This window comes from Seriola aureovittata, chromosome 10, assembly GCF_021018895.1.
Source record: "Seriola aureovittata isolate HTS-2021-v1 ecotype China chromosome 10, ASM2101889v1, whole genome shotgun sequence".
Classification (NCBI taxonomy): Eukaryota; Metazoa; Chordata; class Actinopteri; order Carangiformes; family Carangidae; genus Seriola; species Seriola aureovittata.
The window spans coordinates 4,383,387-4,399,301 of NC_079373.1; the positions used below are offsets into that span (position 1 = coordinate 4,383,387).

At 42.4% G+C, this 15,915-nt stretch overlaps 1 protein-coding gene across 6 annotated transcripts in view; it reads right to left on the bottom strand.

Moving 5' to 3' along the window:
- The window catches only part of LOC130176085 (transcription factor SOX-6-like), a 118,561-nt gene that overhangs the window by 57,960 nt on the left and 44,686 nt on the right, over positions 1-15,915 (bottom strand). For all 6 annotated transcript variants that reach the window (XM_056386951.1, XM_056386955.1, XM_056386953.1 and 3 more), the window contains one exon: positions 15,095-15,305. In XM_056386951.1, coding sequence (XP_056242926.1) covers positions 15,095-15,305 — 211 coding nt within the window. The remainder of the gene's footprint in view (positions 1-15,094; positions 15,306-15,915) is intronic.

Genomic DNA, 15,915 nt, shown 5'->3' on the forward strand with positions numbered 1-15,915 from the left:
AATAAGGTAATTAATACAATTTCCCCTCAGGACAAAGGAAAACACCCGATTCTTTTTAGATTTACTGGACAAGCGGCTCCACTGGATATGTATTTGTGTACATTTGGTTCAATTGGTGATATTTACAGCCTGTAAGGGGGGGGGGCTGGAGGATGGGGCTGGGATGAGAGGCTTTTTTTTCTCATCACGGGACCTAAAGTGCGCTCGTTCAGCGGGGCCTAGAATAAAACAAAATTAGGAGCCGCAATTTATGGGAGCACTTAGGGAGGAAAATACAACCTGTAACTCCAAGACACATCTGCATAAGTCAGGCCTGTGTGTACTCTGATTCACAATTTATACCCCCCGTACCAATAAACAGATCAGACGAGGAGACAGTGGGGAGGGTGGGGGAGGGGTGAGATGTAAATGGGGAAGGGGGACGAGGAAGAGGTAAAAGAAGAGAGAGGGATGAGAGGGAGATGTTTTACCCTAGATGGCTCGCTATCTGTCCCCACCACCGACTCGGGGATCAAGTACTGTTTAGATTGGAGGGTGGATAAAAATTCCTAGCTGTCCGAACACCGGCTTTTTTATCAAGTGAAGGAGAAATGCCGGAGATGGATGAGTCGAAGAGGAGCAGGGGGAGTGAGGAGGGATGGGCCGAGGAGCGGAGGAAGAAAGGAAGTGGGAAAAACATAGGAGAGGCAAGATACAACGATGTGGTAGGTGAGCTGAGGAGTAGGATGATGAAGATGCTTGTTTCATCTTCCATAAGTACTCAGTGTTATGAGCTAGAAAAGAAGAATAAAAGGGGGGTACAGAAATGAAGAAGAGGGAATAAAAGAGAAAAAGAAAGTAAGGAGCCTTACGTCTAAATGATGTACAAATATTGATACATGGAAATACATTAATGATAAACCAATAGATGCTGATGATAAAGTGTTTTATTTTTAACATTTGGCAACTGCTTTATTTTCCTCAATGAAAAATTATTGGACATGAAAGTTTTTGTAACCCTTAACCTAGAGATCAGTTTCTAATTGGTTGTAAACCAGATGGTTTCAGGGAAAGACGGGAAGAAGAGCCAGAGAGACGGGATAAGCGAGCAGTAAAATGAAGTGAAGGAAAGACAGAAGAAAGGTGAAGGAGATAAGAAGTTGATAAAGACGGAGAGTCGTAGTAAATCAGTGCCGAGGCAGCGAGCGAGGCGGCGAGTGTTTGGGGTAAACACACTTTTATCACCTGTCCCTACGCCAACCTGCCAAGAGACAGTGTTATGGGTGTTTTACATGAGCCACAGGCAACTTACTGTGTGTGTGTGTGTGTGTGTGTGTGTGTGTGTGTGTGTGTGTGTGTGTGTGTGTGTGGCAGGGCAAGCATCAACACTCCCAAACAGCCACTGCCAAGAACAACACAGTCTGCCACAGGCTTCCACTCAGACTGAGTCTCTCGCATTTCCCTCCTTCTGTTTTTCTCTCTCTCTGTTTCCATGTGGACAGAAGCTTCTCATGGAACGAATCTTCAGTAAAATGTCCTAAGTAGAGCAAAGCTGTAGAATAGTGCCATGTCGACATTTAGTTTTAATGTTATCCGCAGTGTTTCTCAACATAATAATCACTGGACTCTCCTGGTAACAAGATTTAAGTTACCGCCACCAGTTTTACTTATATGAACTTTAATTTTGGGGAAATCGTGGTTTTTCCAGCACTTTGGTTCAACAGCCGCAAGGGTCAGCTGTTGTTGCTATGGAGAACTTTGTTGTCATAGTTGCCAAATTCATGCCGAATCGACTCAGAATCTGCAAGTGAACTGGATAAATTGCTGAATATTTTATCTGGTTTGTTTGAAGGCATAATATTTATCTTCGACTGATGCTCACAGATGTTTCTTACCAAAGTTGGAGTTAAAGAAATAGTTCAACATTTTGGGAACTCATGTCTGTGAGCTGAATATGAAGAGAGAGATGTCAGCAGGTGGTTAGCTTAGCTTAGCATAAAGACCCAAAATGTTAAAGGTCCATATTTCTCTTTCATTGTTTTATTTGAATTGTTGATCCATAAGAAGATATATTTGTAGTTTAAAGAACCAAAAACCATCTCAGTGTAGTTTTACATCTCCTCTCTCAGGCTTCTCTCTGGAGCTCTAGTAACAACAGGTCAATGAGCCAATCAGAAGAGAGGAGGGTCTGAGCCTCTCTTCTGATTGGCTGACTGTTTTCTGAGTAATCAAACAAAAATATAGCGGATTTCAGGTAAACACTCAGAGAAACCAAATCTGGCAAGGCTGGATGGTGGGTCCAGGTGGGCGGAGTTTGGGGCATGACTGAGAGCGGTGACTGCTTTGTTGTGACATCACAAAGTTTCAGAAGTCCTGACGGCTGGTTTTAAGGCTCAGTTTCTGAATACAGGCTGTGTGCATTTCTCTGTGGACTGAGGTTTTGATACTTTCTCAGTATTAATATAGAACCTAGACCTGATCTATAATCAAACAACACATGGTCATCTACCTTTAGACTGTATGGGACCTTTAAACTATTACTATAACTTCTCTTTATTTACAAAGGCGTGTATCTTTGACTTTAAATCACAGAACCACATGTTTTCAAATGCAGCTGTTCATCACTTGCACTGATGAATAAAGTGGGATAAAGTTCCAGTGGTGCCCCACTTATCATTGTCTGTGCAGACAATAAACTGGACTTTTAAACTGGACAAAATAACTCAAATTTTTCTTCTCTATTGCAGCTGATAATGTTATTACACCTCTTTACAGTGGACAAGCTTCTTGTCACGTTTTCTGTAAAGTTTGGGTCCATGTCATCAAGCAGCTGAACTGTGTCTGAAAGTGTCAGCACACCTTCTCTGAAATATCAGATAAGCTGTTTCTGATATGTAATGACAAGACAAGTCTCCATTGTGGTTGTATGGTCATTATAGGTTATTTTTCTGTGTTTGACAGGTGCAGCCTGGAAATATGACCTTCGTTTCAATATGAGGAAGAACAATAACAATTCTTTCAAGCAAGAAGCCAGTCCATTTGACTGTTTTATCTGTTTTATATTTGGTGATATTTCAAAGCTTTCCTTATAATTCACTTGACATTTGGATGGAAACAGTCTCTCTTTCACTCAGACAAACACACACACACACACACACATGCTGTACTGTGCCAGAGGCTCAGGAACTGCGGAGTCTGCAGCCGAAAGCCAAGGTAAAGAGAAAAAAACATTAATCTGAAAAATTAGTTAATGTTAAAAATAACAAAGGCCAATGTTCTAGCGGGTGCCTGATGTTTGTGTAACACACACACGGCGGAAAAAAAACATTTTGTGTCTTCACTTCGCTACTGAGTGTGTGTAAATGGAAGCTGACAGCTACACTTTGCACTTCCAAATTTATGTCAATGGTGCGACTTCAGCTGCAAACCCCACAGCATCGGAGAGAGAGAGGAAAAAGAAAGAAAGAAAGAAAGAAAGAAAGAAAGAAAGAAAGAAAGAAAGAAAGTAAGACAGAAAGAAAGAAAAAAGAAACAAACAAACAAAGAAACAAACAGAAACAAGGATAGAAGGATAGGAAGACAGTGATTTAAAGAAAAAAGGATGAGAAAGAGGTAGACACAGAGAGAAAGATTCAGAGATAAAGTGAGAGTGAGGGTGAAAGAGAGAAACAGAGCAAGAGAGGCACAGAGAGAGCAGCTGTCCTAACAGCTGGCCAGCAGGATTGATGTCTCAGTGAAATAAAACTCAACATATGTCCAAACATGAGAAGACAGGCCAGCCAGGAGGAGGAAACACACACACACACACACACACACACACACACACACACACACACTCACACTGATGTGAGAACACTGTTGCACTGAAGAACATACATGAGCACCACACACACTGATTAAAGAATACCGCTACACTGCTGAGACGTTTAATGCCACAGAGAGGGTTTATAACACACATACCACACACACACACATACACACACACACACACACACACACACACACACACAAACACAGACACACATTGAACGGCCTCGCAGTGCTCACTCAGTGTTGTAAAACCATTAAACTGCAGAGTGGTTAGCCTGGCTGCGTGTTAGCACGGTCTCCATTTCACACACACTATTTTCATCTGTCAGATGACACCCAGACTCTCTTGTCGCAGAACATGGCCTGAGAAAGCAGCCTGCCCTCCTGGCTGCGGGGGGGGGGGGGGGGGGGGGGGGAGGCGGGGGGAAAGGTGGGTTTCTGAGAGATAGTAGGGTCCTGTGTAACCCTCTTTTCATACAACACCCCCCTTCACACACACACACACACACGTGCGCGCGTGTTAACCCCAGTCTATCCTGACAGAGCAGGCCACTTCTAGGAGCCACATGTTTTCTTTGCACGATGCTCTAATTCAGGTTGACCTAAAAAAAAAACTGTGCAACAGTAGAATCAACTTTAATTCCTCTAGGAAAGAATATTACCATTATATTACAGTTTTCTCAAAACTGATGTGACAAAACACTCCCATGACTCAGGGAGTTTGTGTTATAAGAAGTAATAAAAGGCTACAAAAGCTTGGAGGGATGTAGTATTACTATTTTTGATCCAATTATTTTCTCAATTTCTCATTTAATCGGTTGGTCTGATGTCTCAAAACAGTGAAAATGCTCATCACAGTTCCCCAAAAAACATATATGAAATAGCTTGTTTTGTTAGTTTTGGCTAACACTTCAAAACCCAACAACATTCAGGTCATTCTCACAGAAGAATAAGAAAACCAGCAAATAGTGACACTGGAGAAGGTGGAACCAGTGGTTTTTCTAAAAATGACTCCAGCGATGAATCGATAATCAAAAGTCTTATTGTTATCTTTGTTATTGTTTATGCTCTGGGAAACTGCAGGAGAGAGCATATTGGAGTGAGTCAGGGTGAGTATGGTGTCTTTATTTGTTTGTGGTAGCAAACGCAGCTGAAGCTTAAAAAGTTGAGCCAGTTCTCTAATCCAGGTTCATTTATGAAGCTTATAACAGAACCACAACAAAAAGAATGTTACACTGACTTTACTGTATCACACTGGATCCCTACAACATGTTTAAAAGGCAATTCATAAAATAGTTTTGTAAGCTGCCGAGCATGTTGGGTTAAATTAATGCAAGGTTATTTCAATTATTTTAGTATTTTAATCTACTGACCTAAAAAAAAAACGTTTTGCAGGGACTGACGATCAATTAAAAGCATTTTTGGGTTTACAGTGAGTTTACTTGATATGTTATTGAAGCTATGACCTTTGACCTTTAATGCATACAAAATGTAATTACTATATTTATTTCGCCTCAAGATTAGAGAATTAAGCCAGGCCTCAGCATCGACCGGCTGGGGCTTTGATTCCCACTATGGGCCACCCGTGCTAAAAATACTTATAGTTCTCCCAGCAGTGTAAAGTACGTGTATGTGTGTATGTGTGTATGTGTGTATGTGTGTATGTGTGTATGTGTGTGTGTGATATGAGGTGGCTGCGCTGGAGCAGGCGCAGGGTTGAAGCCCTGCAGCACTGAATTAGGACAAAGGATAGTGTTTCTACTGAAGGTGTGAGTTTAATGCTAGAAAAGCCGGGCTGCTGATCCCCACTGTGCAGCCTGAGAGGTCAGACCCGCCTCACAGTACAGCGCAAACACCAACCACCACTGAGCGTTCAAGAACCACAGGGTGAAGGTTTGTCCACCGAGGAAAGACACAGAGTTCGAAATTAGACAAAAGCTAAGATGAGGCCTGATGAAGGTGCTCTGACTGAGACAACACTTAGACAGATGGCTCATCTTATTAGTGGCCGATTTCATTTCTCAACTGACACTTGTTTTAAGAAGAAATGAAAGCCCTGACATTTACAGATATTTTCTACCTCAGTTCTTTGTGTGAGAGCTGGAGAACAATGGAGTGACTGCCGGGCTTTAAAAACTCTACTGTAGCCGGGGCATATGACGCGCCGCAGCAGCAACAAGGTCAAACAAATTAAAATAATAAATAAATTCACACTATTTAATTCATTTAAATAAAAACGTCTATTCACTGGTTAATGATAGAGCGCTCATATTATTACTTATTTTATTTCTTTTTGTGTCCGCTCATAATTTTTCAGGGTTTCATTTTTTTTCCTCTTTTTTTTTTGTTTAAATAAATATAAATAGTCTGTTTGTGAATAGAAGTGACCTTTCTCTCTTGTATTTAGATTGGATGGAGAAAAAGTTTTCATCAGTGAACTTGGATACTTTTGAATTCAACTATGTCTTGATACTGAATAAATAAAACAATCATACCCTCAGATCCAGGGTGTAAAATTGCTTCTTTGTCAAATGCACGCTTCCAAAACACCAGTTCAAGACCCGGGCTGCTGGTTCCACTTTAGGCATGTTATATGAAACCCTACCCTACTTAGCACGCACACACATCGACACAGACATACACACACATACGTCCACACAGCGTAATGTGCGGTTCAGACACAATAGAATCGTTGTTTTGGGTCGGGCCCTCGGGGGAGCTGGCGTGGGTTTGGGTCACAGAGGAGAGATGTGGGTGGGTGGGGGGGTGGGGGGTCGCTCCACAGCTGACCGCCCCACTCTGCCCCAATCATGGTCCTATTGACACGTCCACATCAGAACAGTGGACAGGATGAGATGGAGAGGAAGAATATACATGTGACACTTCTGCTCTTTGTATCATCTCTTGAAACTCTAACAGTAAAATGCTTTTATGCTTCCCCATAAAACTGTTTTGCAAAACTCAAAAATCATCTGGCAATTGGTTTTTCTTTGAAAAGAGCTCATATTTTTTAAGAAGAACTGATTTCCAAATTAATTTTTATGTTCCCACAAATCCAAATCTTGCTGCGTTCTCAGTGATCAGAAGACGAAGCTCACAGCAGCCTAATGTTTCAGGTTTAGAGCTGTACTGAAAACTGTAAATCAGTGCTGCGTCTCAAATCGGTCAGTACACTCACATGTAGTTCACTGTATACACCGTATGCTCAGTGGCATCTCGCAAGACGTCTGACAAGGTAGTGATGTCCCAAATCTAACGCTGCTGTTGTGCACTCTCTGGAAATGATGATCGCAACATGTGACCTCAATTGTCACTTGCCAAAAATATCTGCTGGCTGCTTTGCTCACTTGACTTGAAAATGAATGTTTTACTTTCCTGTGTCATGTGGCATGGAAATTACACCGCCACTGGCCCAGACCATGTGTCCTACGTCCTTGGTCGCCGAGGTAGCTCCCCTTATGCTACGTGGTCAAGATGGCAACCACTGAGGGTGGAAACTGTCCAGAATTCCACATTCAGTTTTTTGATTGTTTTGAGCGCAGCATCCAGGTGCTTACAGTGCACTGCATTTTGCTGTGCTTGTCAATGTGAACGCACTTATGCACTCAAAAAGTGTGAGTATGACAGTGCACGATTTGAGACACAGCATCAGTTGTGATTATGCACCAGAGACCTTCAGATTCATTTATAAAAGAAATGATTTGTGCTGCTGATCGTGTTTTTTATATTTTTATATCATTTGCATTGTTGCATTATTACATTTAACAGCTGATACTTGTTTTAGAAAAAAACTGCATTTTTTTAAAATGAAAAGTAAATGTGAGATACAGTGTAATGTGTATCAAAGCCCTGCGTGTGACGGTTCACTGGAAACAGTTTGTGCTTCAGCAGATTTAAGTCCATCCTGATCCATCTTTCATTACAGTTATATCATGTCTGCCTTCGCCAGATCCTAAAATTATCAGGTGAACAATTTGGCATCCCACTGAAATCCTAGTAAAAAAATGAGGACTTGATAAAATCACTATTTAATATGATTCTTTTGGACGAGATTCAAAACTGTTCCGGCAAACCACATTGCATGCGCCCACACCATATGCTGGCTGGCCAGCGGCCAACCTGAGCAGGAGAGGGCTACCAGGCATATCCCTCTGCCTGTATTTGTATTCAAGACAAACAGGCTGTGGCTGATTATTAGTAAAGAGATCCCTATCAATTACAGGGGAGGAGATTGAAACCAACCACAAGGAGTCCGGAGGGAGTTGGGCTGTTGGCAGAGCTGAGGAGAGCAGTGCTGACCACCACATGCAGCTTCAGTGTGTAGATTAAAAGTTCAAGATAAAAGAATGACGTTTATGTTTGGGTAGAGTAAAGCCTTTCTACACACACCATGCTGTTCTGTGCCCCTGATAGTTCTGAGAGGACTTCATCAGTGTCCCAAATGCTGCTCTATATGCACACACACACACACACACACACACACACACACACACACACACACACACACATACAGACACAAAGCCTCTGCCTATACACAATCACAGCTCAAGCTGCCAATCCCATAGAGGAAGGCAAACATAGTGCCAGAGCCAAGACCTTGTTAATTAGCCAATAAGCTTAACTCTCGCGGCCGACCCAACTTGGCTGTTAAGCTGTCATCACAACTACTTCCACCTGAGTGTATGAATCCATGAGCCCTCACACACACACACACACACACACACACACACACACACACGCACACACAGACACACACACACACACACACACAAACAGGTCAGGCACACAGGGCTCACATGCATTGTAAGTTCAAAGTTTGGTCATGCACTATAGCTTCATTTGCAGCTTAGGTTAAAAGGCTTGCAGATGATTTAACCTTCAAAGAGTATTACTGACAGACTTGGGCTAACGGCTAAGATCTATTTGTTCTTTTGTAACAAAAGAAGAACTTCACAGCTTATGTTCTAGGTGGAGGTGGAGCATCACTTTTACAGCACAGGTGTTTACGCTGAAGAGGTACACAAGTGAGAGGATGCACATGTTTACACATCCCTCCTAACCCGTCAGCTAACCACACCCCCCTCCAGAGGAGAGCACACTGCACAGTTTGAGTGGCGGTAACAGCGGAGATGTTGAAACAGGCTTTCAGCAGTGAGAGAGAACAAAGCGAAGCCTGGCAGAATGTCTCTATTGTCACAGAGCGACAGGGTTAGAGGAAGGCTTGGCCTCGTTCTGACCTCCTCCTCCAGCTGGGGAAGCCATTATATGGGCGATTGGGTGCCCAGTTCTGGCCTGGCCTCAACTCAAGACACAGTGCAGACTCCTCCGAACTGGACAAGGCAGGCTTAAATACACAGTGCAACGACAAGGCTCATAAAACAGTAGCTGCAAACGAAGCTGCAACTGGTCTCAAGACAACACAAGTGTGGAGGATATAGATTTATACAACTGCAAACTTGTTCCTCTCGCCGTATACTGTAGTTCACGGAGTTATTCATTTGTTAAACATAGTTAAGACACAGTAACTCTAAACCTGTTTTCTAAGCCTGTTTTTCTCATTATCATTCATTACTCATGACTAAGCTTTGATTATTCTTATTCTTATAATTTACCATAAACTCTTCTTCAGGACAGTGTGGGTGTGGTCTGATCAGATTTGATTGACAGTGGCCTGGAAACACGAGTGAGAAGCTCCTCAGTCTTTGTCAAATACGGCTAAATTCTGATTGGTGAATTTATGACACTTCTTCCAACCAAGCCCCTCCCATTTTAAACCAATGACAAGAGCATGTGCACAAATACAGAAATCTGTCATGAAATAGACAGGTCAGATTTGTGTGTTGATGTCGGACTCCATTTCTCATCATTAGAAGCTGAGGAAACGTGTCACTGCCTTTAATCGTGCATATCAGTCTTAAACATATTTAAGACTGACGCAGGATGCTGGGGTAGGAAAAAAAAACGTGGCGAAGTACACTAAATGGAAAAAGGCTTTGTGTTTTACACTTGATTATGTAAAGTTATTATAAGTTCAAGTTTCCACAACGATGAATCAATTCAAGACATGTCATGATGACTTATGAAAGGAAAGTTGGGTTTGTTGGATACTAGAAATGCATCATCATGTTGCCGCTAATACCAGATTGGAGGCTGTGATGTTGCCTGTTTCCATATGACGGGAGGGGCAGCTGGTGGTGTTCACAAATCTGCAACTGTAGTTGGGGTTTATATAAATATCTAGTGTATGGACTGAGGTGAGGTAAAAAAAAACAAAATAATGATATGGACTCAAATGATGGTGTACAAATCTGTATTCAGGCTGATGGGTAACTGTCAAACAGCGTCTGACTGACTGTCAACTTTGCCAATGTTCAGCCATCATGAAAAAACATGAGAGAGCAACGTCCCCTCCGATCTGTGAGCGGTGCACTGAAGCCTCGTCCCTCCACACGCTTTAACCTCTCTACTGAAAAGCAAAGTGTGGTTCTTATATCATATTTTAGAACTTTGGAAGAAGGATGTGTCCTTAAGACTGAGACTAAAAACGAACTACTTTAGTTGAATTCATAAATGAATCACACAGGTGTCTGTTTTATAACCACTCTGGAGCGGTACAGTCTGGATGTAATTGAGCCTGAGCTCATTTGCAAATGAAACACATGAATTCTACAGTAATTCATACTGGCTCTGGAGGGGTTGTGTGTGTGTGTGTGTGTGTGTGTGTGTGGGGGGGGGGGGGGGGGGGGGGGGGGGGGGGGGGGGGGATTAGAGTGATGTTAAGTGTTTGCCAGGCGCCAGAGCTGCTCTAGGCACATTAGATGGCTGACTAAGTTGGCACGAGGGCTCTGCGCTCATGCCAGGGCCCCGTTATCAGCGGGTCGGCCCCATGGAGGCACAACAATACAGATAATGGTAATTCAGTCATTTCAAACTAAGGAAGCTTGATTGCACACTTCACTGGGTTTAATGTCCATCAGGCAGTATCCCAGAATGCTTTGGATTGATAAGTGTGTCCACTCCTGACCGTGTTTTCCCTCATTGTGTCGAAGGGCTCAAGGAGACAAGGTGAATTCAGATTAATGATGCTAACAAGGCGACCATCTTTGTTAAGAGACAGCTCATTGTTTGGGTTGTTTCTCTGTTTATTCCAGGCTTTTATTTCCCATCCTCTCTATCTCGTATTTTTAGCTACAAAATGACAGAGGATGGAGGAGCGTTTCCATTCAACACCATGTCCGGTGCCCACATTTTTCCTCCTGATGTTCCCTCATCCTGGCCTTGAACACTCTATTCAATAACCAGCCTACCAGTTTAAGCGCTTTAACAGTACAGAGTAAGCCCTTTGTATGCAGCAAGCCTTTGTATCTAAACCTTCGCACAATACAGGCACGACTCAACATAAATGCAAAATTGTCAAGAAAGCGTCGGACCTCCACCCTCTCGGCTTGTGTGTTGTGAAAGTCAACAGGCAAAAAGGATTGTATCTGCAGCAACCAGCTGTGGTAATACAGCTAGCTGACAGAGTCTTAAAGAGTTCTTGGTAAAGCTTTTAAAAGCTGAGGCGGCAGTTGGGTGGAAAAAAAAAAAAAATCTCCCACATTGCAAAGCGAGGCCATGTCTATTCATTAGAACTGTCACAGGCACTTAGGGCTCCTGTGAGCGGCGGACAGCTAACAGTGTGCCGACAGGGGGTGAGTACAGCACAAAGGCTAACAACGACATCATCCACACTTTAGCTCCTGGCTACAGTGCACGAAAGGGTCAGCCATGTTAGGCTAAGTGAGCGCTCAGTGGCTAATAGGGTCCGTTCCATTTGATCATACAGCCAATCTAACCTGGGAGAGCTCAGCTGACTGAAGCCTTTTCAGCAGGAGGCAGTGGACGAGGCAAGGGACGGCATTGTTCAGGCTTTAATGTGCTTGCCATGTGAGTGCCGATGATCAAATCTGGTCATACTGCAAGAGGACTCTGAACAAAACCATGTTTTAAGTGTCAGTCTAAGTGAACACATGCCACTCAAGAGTCGGGGGGGGGGGGACTTAGAACAAACAGATAGCAAAACCAGAAGAGCTTTGAAAGACAAAACGATCTCTCATCTGTGTCACACCAGCAATCAATACATAAGCCTATTTACCAGGATGGCCTTGCACTCCTGTGTGCATTATATTCCTTTAACATAACACAAAAAAAAAATCGAACAGCTTATGAATTTGGAAAGCTTTGCCTTTACCAATAACACACAACAAAGCTTTAAATCAGGACGTGTGCAAGGTTGTCTGTTGAAGAGAGATTCCAAAAATGTGCCAAGAGTGGATTGAAAGGCTGCAGGAGCTGAAGAATAGAAAGAGAAAGGGGAGAAAGACACAGCAATCCTATCAAAAAGAAAATTTCAAGACAATACCACAGTGAAGGAGAGGAAGGTGTGATTAAATGAAGAAGAATCAGTCACACAAATTAACAAATAAGAAAAAAATAAAGGTTGTGGAGCTTTATCCCTCATCGTGAAGCAGAACTCAGTTTAATGAAGCATTCAGCCTCAGCCGTCTATTGATCACTTCCTCCCATTTTAACTAAACTCATTAGGAAAAAAAAAAAAAGCAGAGGTACCTGTCTTCATACACAGGAGTACATGAGGCTCAAAATGAAGCGCACCGCCACAGCACCGCATGAAAGACGTTTTTACAATGCGTCCTCAAGGATCTCAGCAATTCACATGAACGTTTACAAGGCCCACAGACAGGAGTTATTATTCATGCTAACAGCGTATGATTCAGTGCGCCTGGCTGTATCGCACATGTTTATCTCGTTTGTTTTTGTCTTAGCTAAGTGTTTGCAGGGTGATCAATGCCACTTGTTAGTCCTCGGGGATAGCAGCTTCACTAATTAGCAAAGGATGAGCCAAACTCAATAGCAGGCTGCAAGGAGGAGGGAAAATGTGCAGGAAATCTCAACCATTTTTTGGGGACATCACTGGATGGAATATTTCAGGCTGTGCTGCTGCTGGTGGATCTGTGTGTGTTAAACCCACTGCTGATCTGTTAGGATTTGTGCACAACTAGCAAAGAGCTTGTGTTTTTACACACTAGACAGGAAAGACTCCAGTGAACAGTGCATACGTTTTCTTTGAATTATTCCTTATTCATATATTCTATTATCTTACAGCTGTGTGTTTGTTTGTTTTTTAAATTTTAAAGCTAAAAGCTGTCTCAAATCATTGAGAAGGAAACCTCAATTCAACACCATGCTTCTAGTTTCTGGATCCATTAATTTTTGCCACACAACAAATGCTTGGTGAGGCTCAGAGCCTCCTCTCTTGTTACTGGAGCTCCAGAGAGAAGCCTGAGAGAGGAGATGTAAAACTACACTGAGATGGTTTTTGGTTCTTAAAACCACAAATATTTCTTCTTATGGATCAACACTTCAAATAAAACACTGGAAAGGTGTTAAAAAAAAAAAAAAAGGATCTCATGGATAGAATTATAAAGAAAAAAAATTCCCTTTTTGCCTGGAACCCGCAGGAACCCCCTCAAAGACCCCTGGGGGTCCCTGGACTCCACTTTGAGAAGCACTGCTCTAAAACAAGCCAAGAATCACATGATCACAGAGGATTTCAAGAATAGGAAACACATTGATGATGATCACCCTTGTTTAGAACATGACATGTACAGTATGTATTGCCTTGCTCATCCAATGTGCAAATGTAAATAATTTAAAAATGACAAAACCAAATGAAGTGTAGTTCATTTTTACAGGGGTGGACTGGATAACGCTGCACAAGACAAACAGCAGCAACTATGTTTAACTGTGTGCAGATACCAGCAATAAGATAAACTGAGCAGGGTCGAACCTGGTTACTCGGATGGGAAAGGAGAAACCTACACATGTGACTGTAAAGACACACACTTACAGTTGTCCCCCAGCATTTTTTCCACTCACATCTCTTTTGATTTGACAGGAAGATGTCACAACACTTTTGAAGACACACACACTCACACACAGACATACACACACACACACACGCACACACTCAAGTTTTTCCTTTCAAACCATTTTCCGTAGATAAGAGGCGAAGCTACCTATCTTTCAACTAAAGACACTGTGTACTGTATTACGCCTCCGGCTGTCCCATTCTGGCCCACTTCACTGTATCAATAACAAAGTAAAACCCCTAAATGAGAGAGATCAAGCGCTCCTCTGATATCATCACAATTACTATGTGCACATAACAGTAAAGAGGGGTGTTAGATGGTTTTAGATCTGGCTTGCTGTGGGGTTGGGAAGGGGCAAGCTGAGACATGCTGGGAGACTCCAGCGCTTTCCTATGTTAGAGGTGGAGATCAGAGGAGAAAGGGAAACCTGTGTTTTCACTGATTGATATTGTGATCTAACAAGCTAGGGATCTTTCAGTTGTAATTTTAGATGTTCAAAGATCCTCTGGAGAGGATGTGCTCGCAGAGGGAAAACAAAATACAGGTAAGGTTGTTTTCGCTTTAAGTGCGAGTGTGGAGTAAATGATCGACATCCTGTCTATCAGATATGAGGGAATAAACTGTTTCAGTCCCTTTCTTTCTATACATAGCACAACTGCCACTGTTAAAAGTTATTTTAAAGATAAAATCTGTATCTTATTTTGCTAAAATACCAAGGACCAGCACATTTACTTGCTGTTTGCTCTTCAGTCTGATTGCTCTCACTTTCTGGCCAACAGTGCAAATAAAGTCTGTTCAAACCAAAGCTGTCATATGCGAAATCACACAAACATAAATTAAAGCCAGTGAATTACTTCAGTATCACAAAATATCCATGATCCTCTGCTACTTTAAGGAGTAACCGTATGACTTAGATCGAAGATGTTGGTTTCAGGATATATTAATACATATATTAAATCATCTTAAGTTCTGTCAACACACAACAAGATGGGATGACATTAAAAGCACTGTTCTGGTTGTTCTGCCACCTTTGCTGTAGTTCCAGTGTCAGTTCTGTTAATGGATTTCATCTGTAACACTTGAGATACTTTAAAACAGCTGTAACAATCGTTTCAGCTGAACAACAGAACAAACAGCTCTCCAAGCAACTACAAAAAAACTGTCACTGAGGAATCAACCAGTGCGACTTCCGGTTACAGCGGCATGCTTCAGTAACACTGTCAGGTGGAAGAGTGGCTAATCTTTGTAGCATCCAGGTCTGAGCTGATGTAAATGTATGAATGTTAAGTGCTGAAATGCGTGTGTTTCCTTACATTACAGTTAAAACCAGTAACAAACACCCACGCGCACATACTGAACTGAAGAGCTCCTCTTACCGTCTTGTTCTGTCTTAGTCAGCTCCACTAGCTTCTTCTGTTTCAGCGTGTCCACCACGTCCGCGAGGCTTCCTTTGCGGCGCTCTGGCGTCCCGAACGCGAGGCCGATCATGGGCTCCCCGCGGTCACGGGAACACTCCTCTGGCTTGTGTGGAGAGGTAGAGTTAGTCCGGTAGGAGTAGACTGAGCAGCCTTTACTGCTCTCATTATCCTGTGGGAAAATCAGCACGCGAGAGTTCACAGTCAGAAGCTGTGCAGGGCTTTTGATTTTACATTTTTATAAGACAGCACCAAACAAACAAGACAAAGACCAAACATCTCTTACACCTCTTTATTGTGCATCCCCACAGTATTCATATGGATTTAGTGGATGCATGCTTCGCTGTGCTTCACTTTAGCAGGGGCCAGCTGGCGTGACTTATGGAAAGGTCAAGTTTAGGATTGCATTTTGCTACTGACAGAACGTGTTGATCACGGTACGATCACGGTACTTGATCTGTCTGTCATCAGGAGCCCTGTAGTGTCACTTCATTACATTCCTTTAAAGGGGTAAGGCCTACTCTTCTATCTATTATTCTATTATTAAAAATACATGTCTGTCATTTTGCAAGTCATTGCCTGTCTCTCCTCCCTCCCTTCCTGTCGTCTCTCTGCCTGCAGCTCTTTAATAAAGTTGTAAAACGCCCACCACAAATGTAAGAAATGCCAACAGAGAGAAAAGCTGAGGATGTCACAGGCATCTGGAATTAGTAAAAATGAATACACAGATATGTAAATTGGTTTAAATGATTTAAATAATTTGAATAAAATAAATAAAAAGT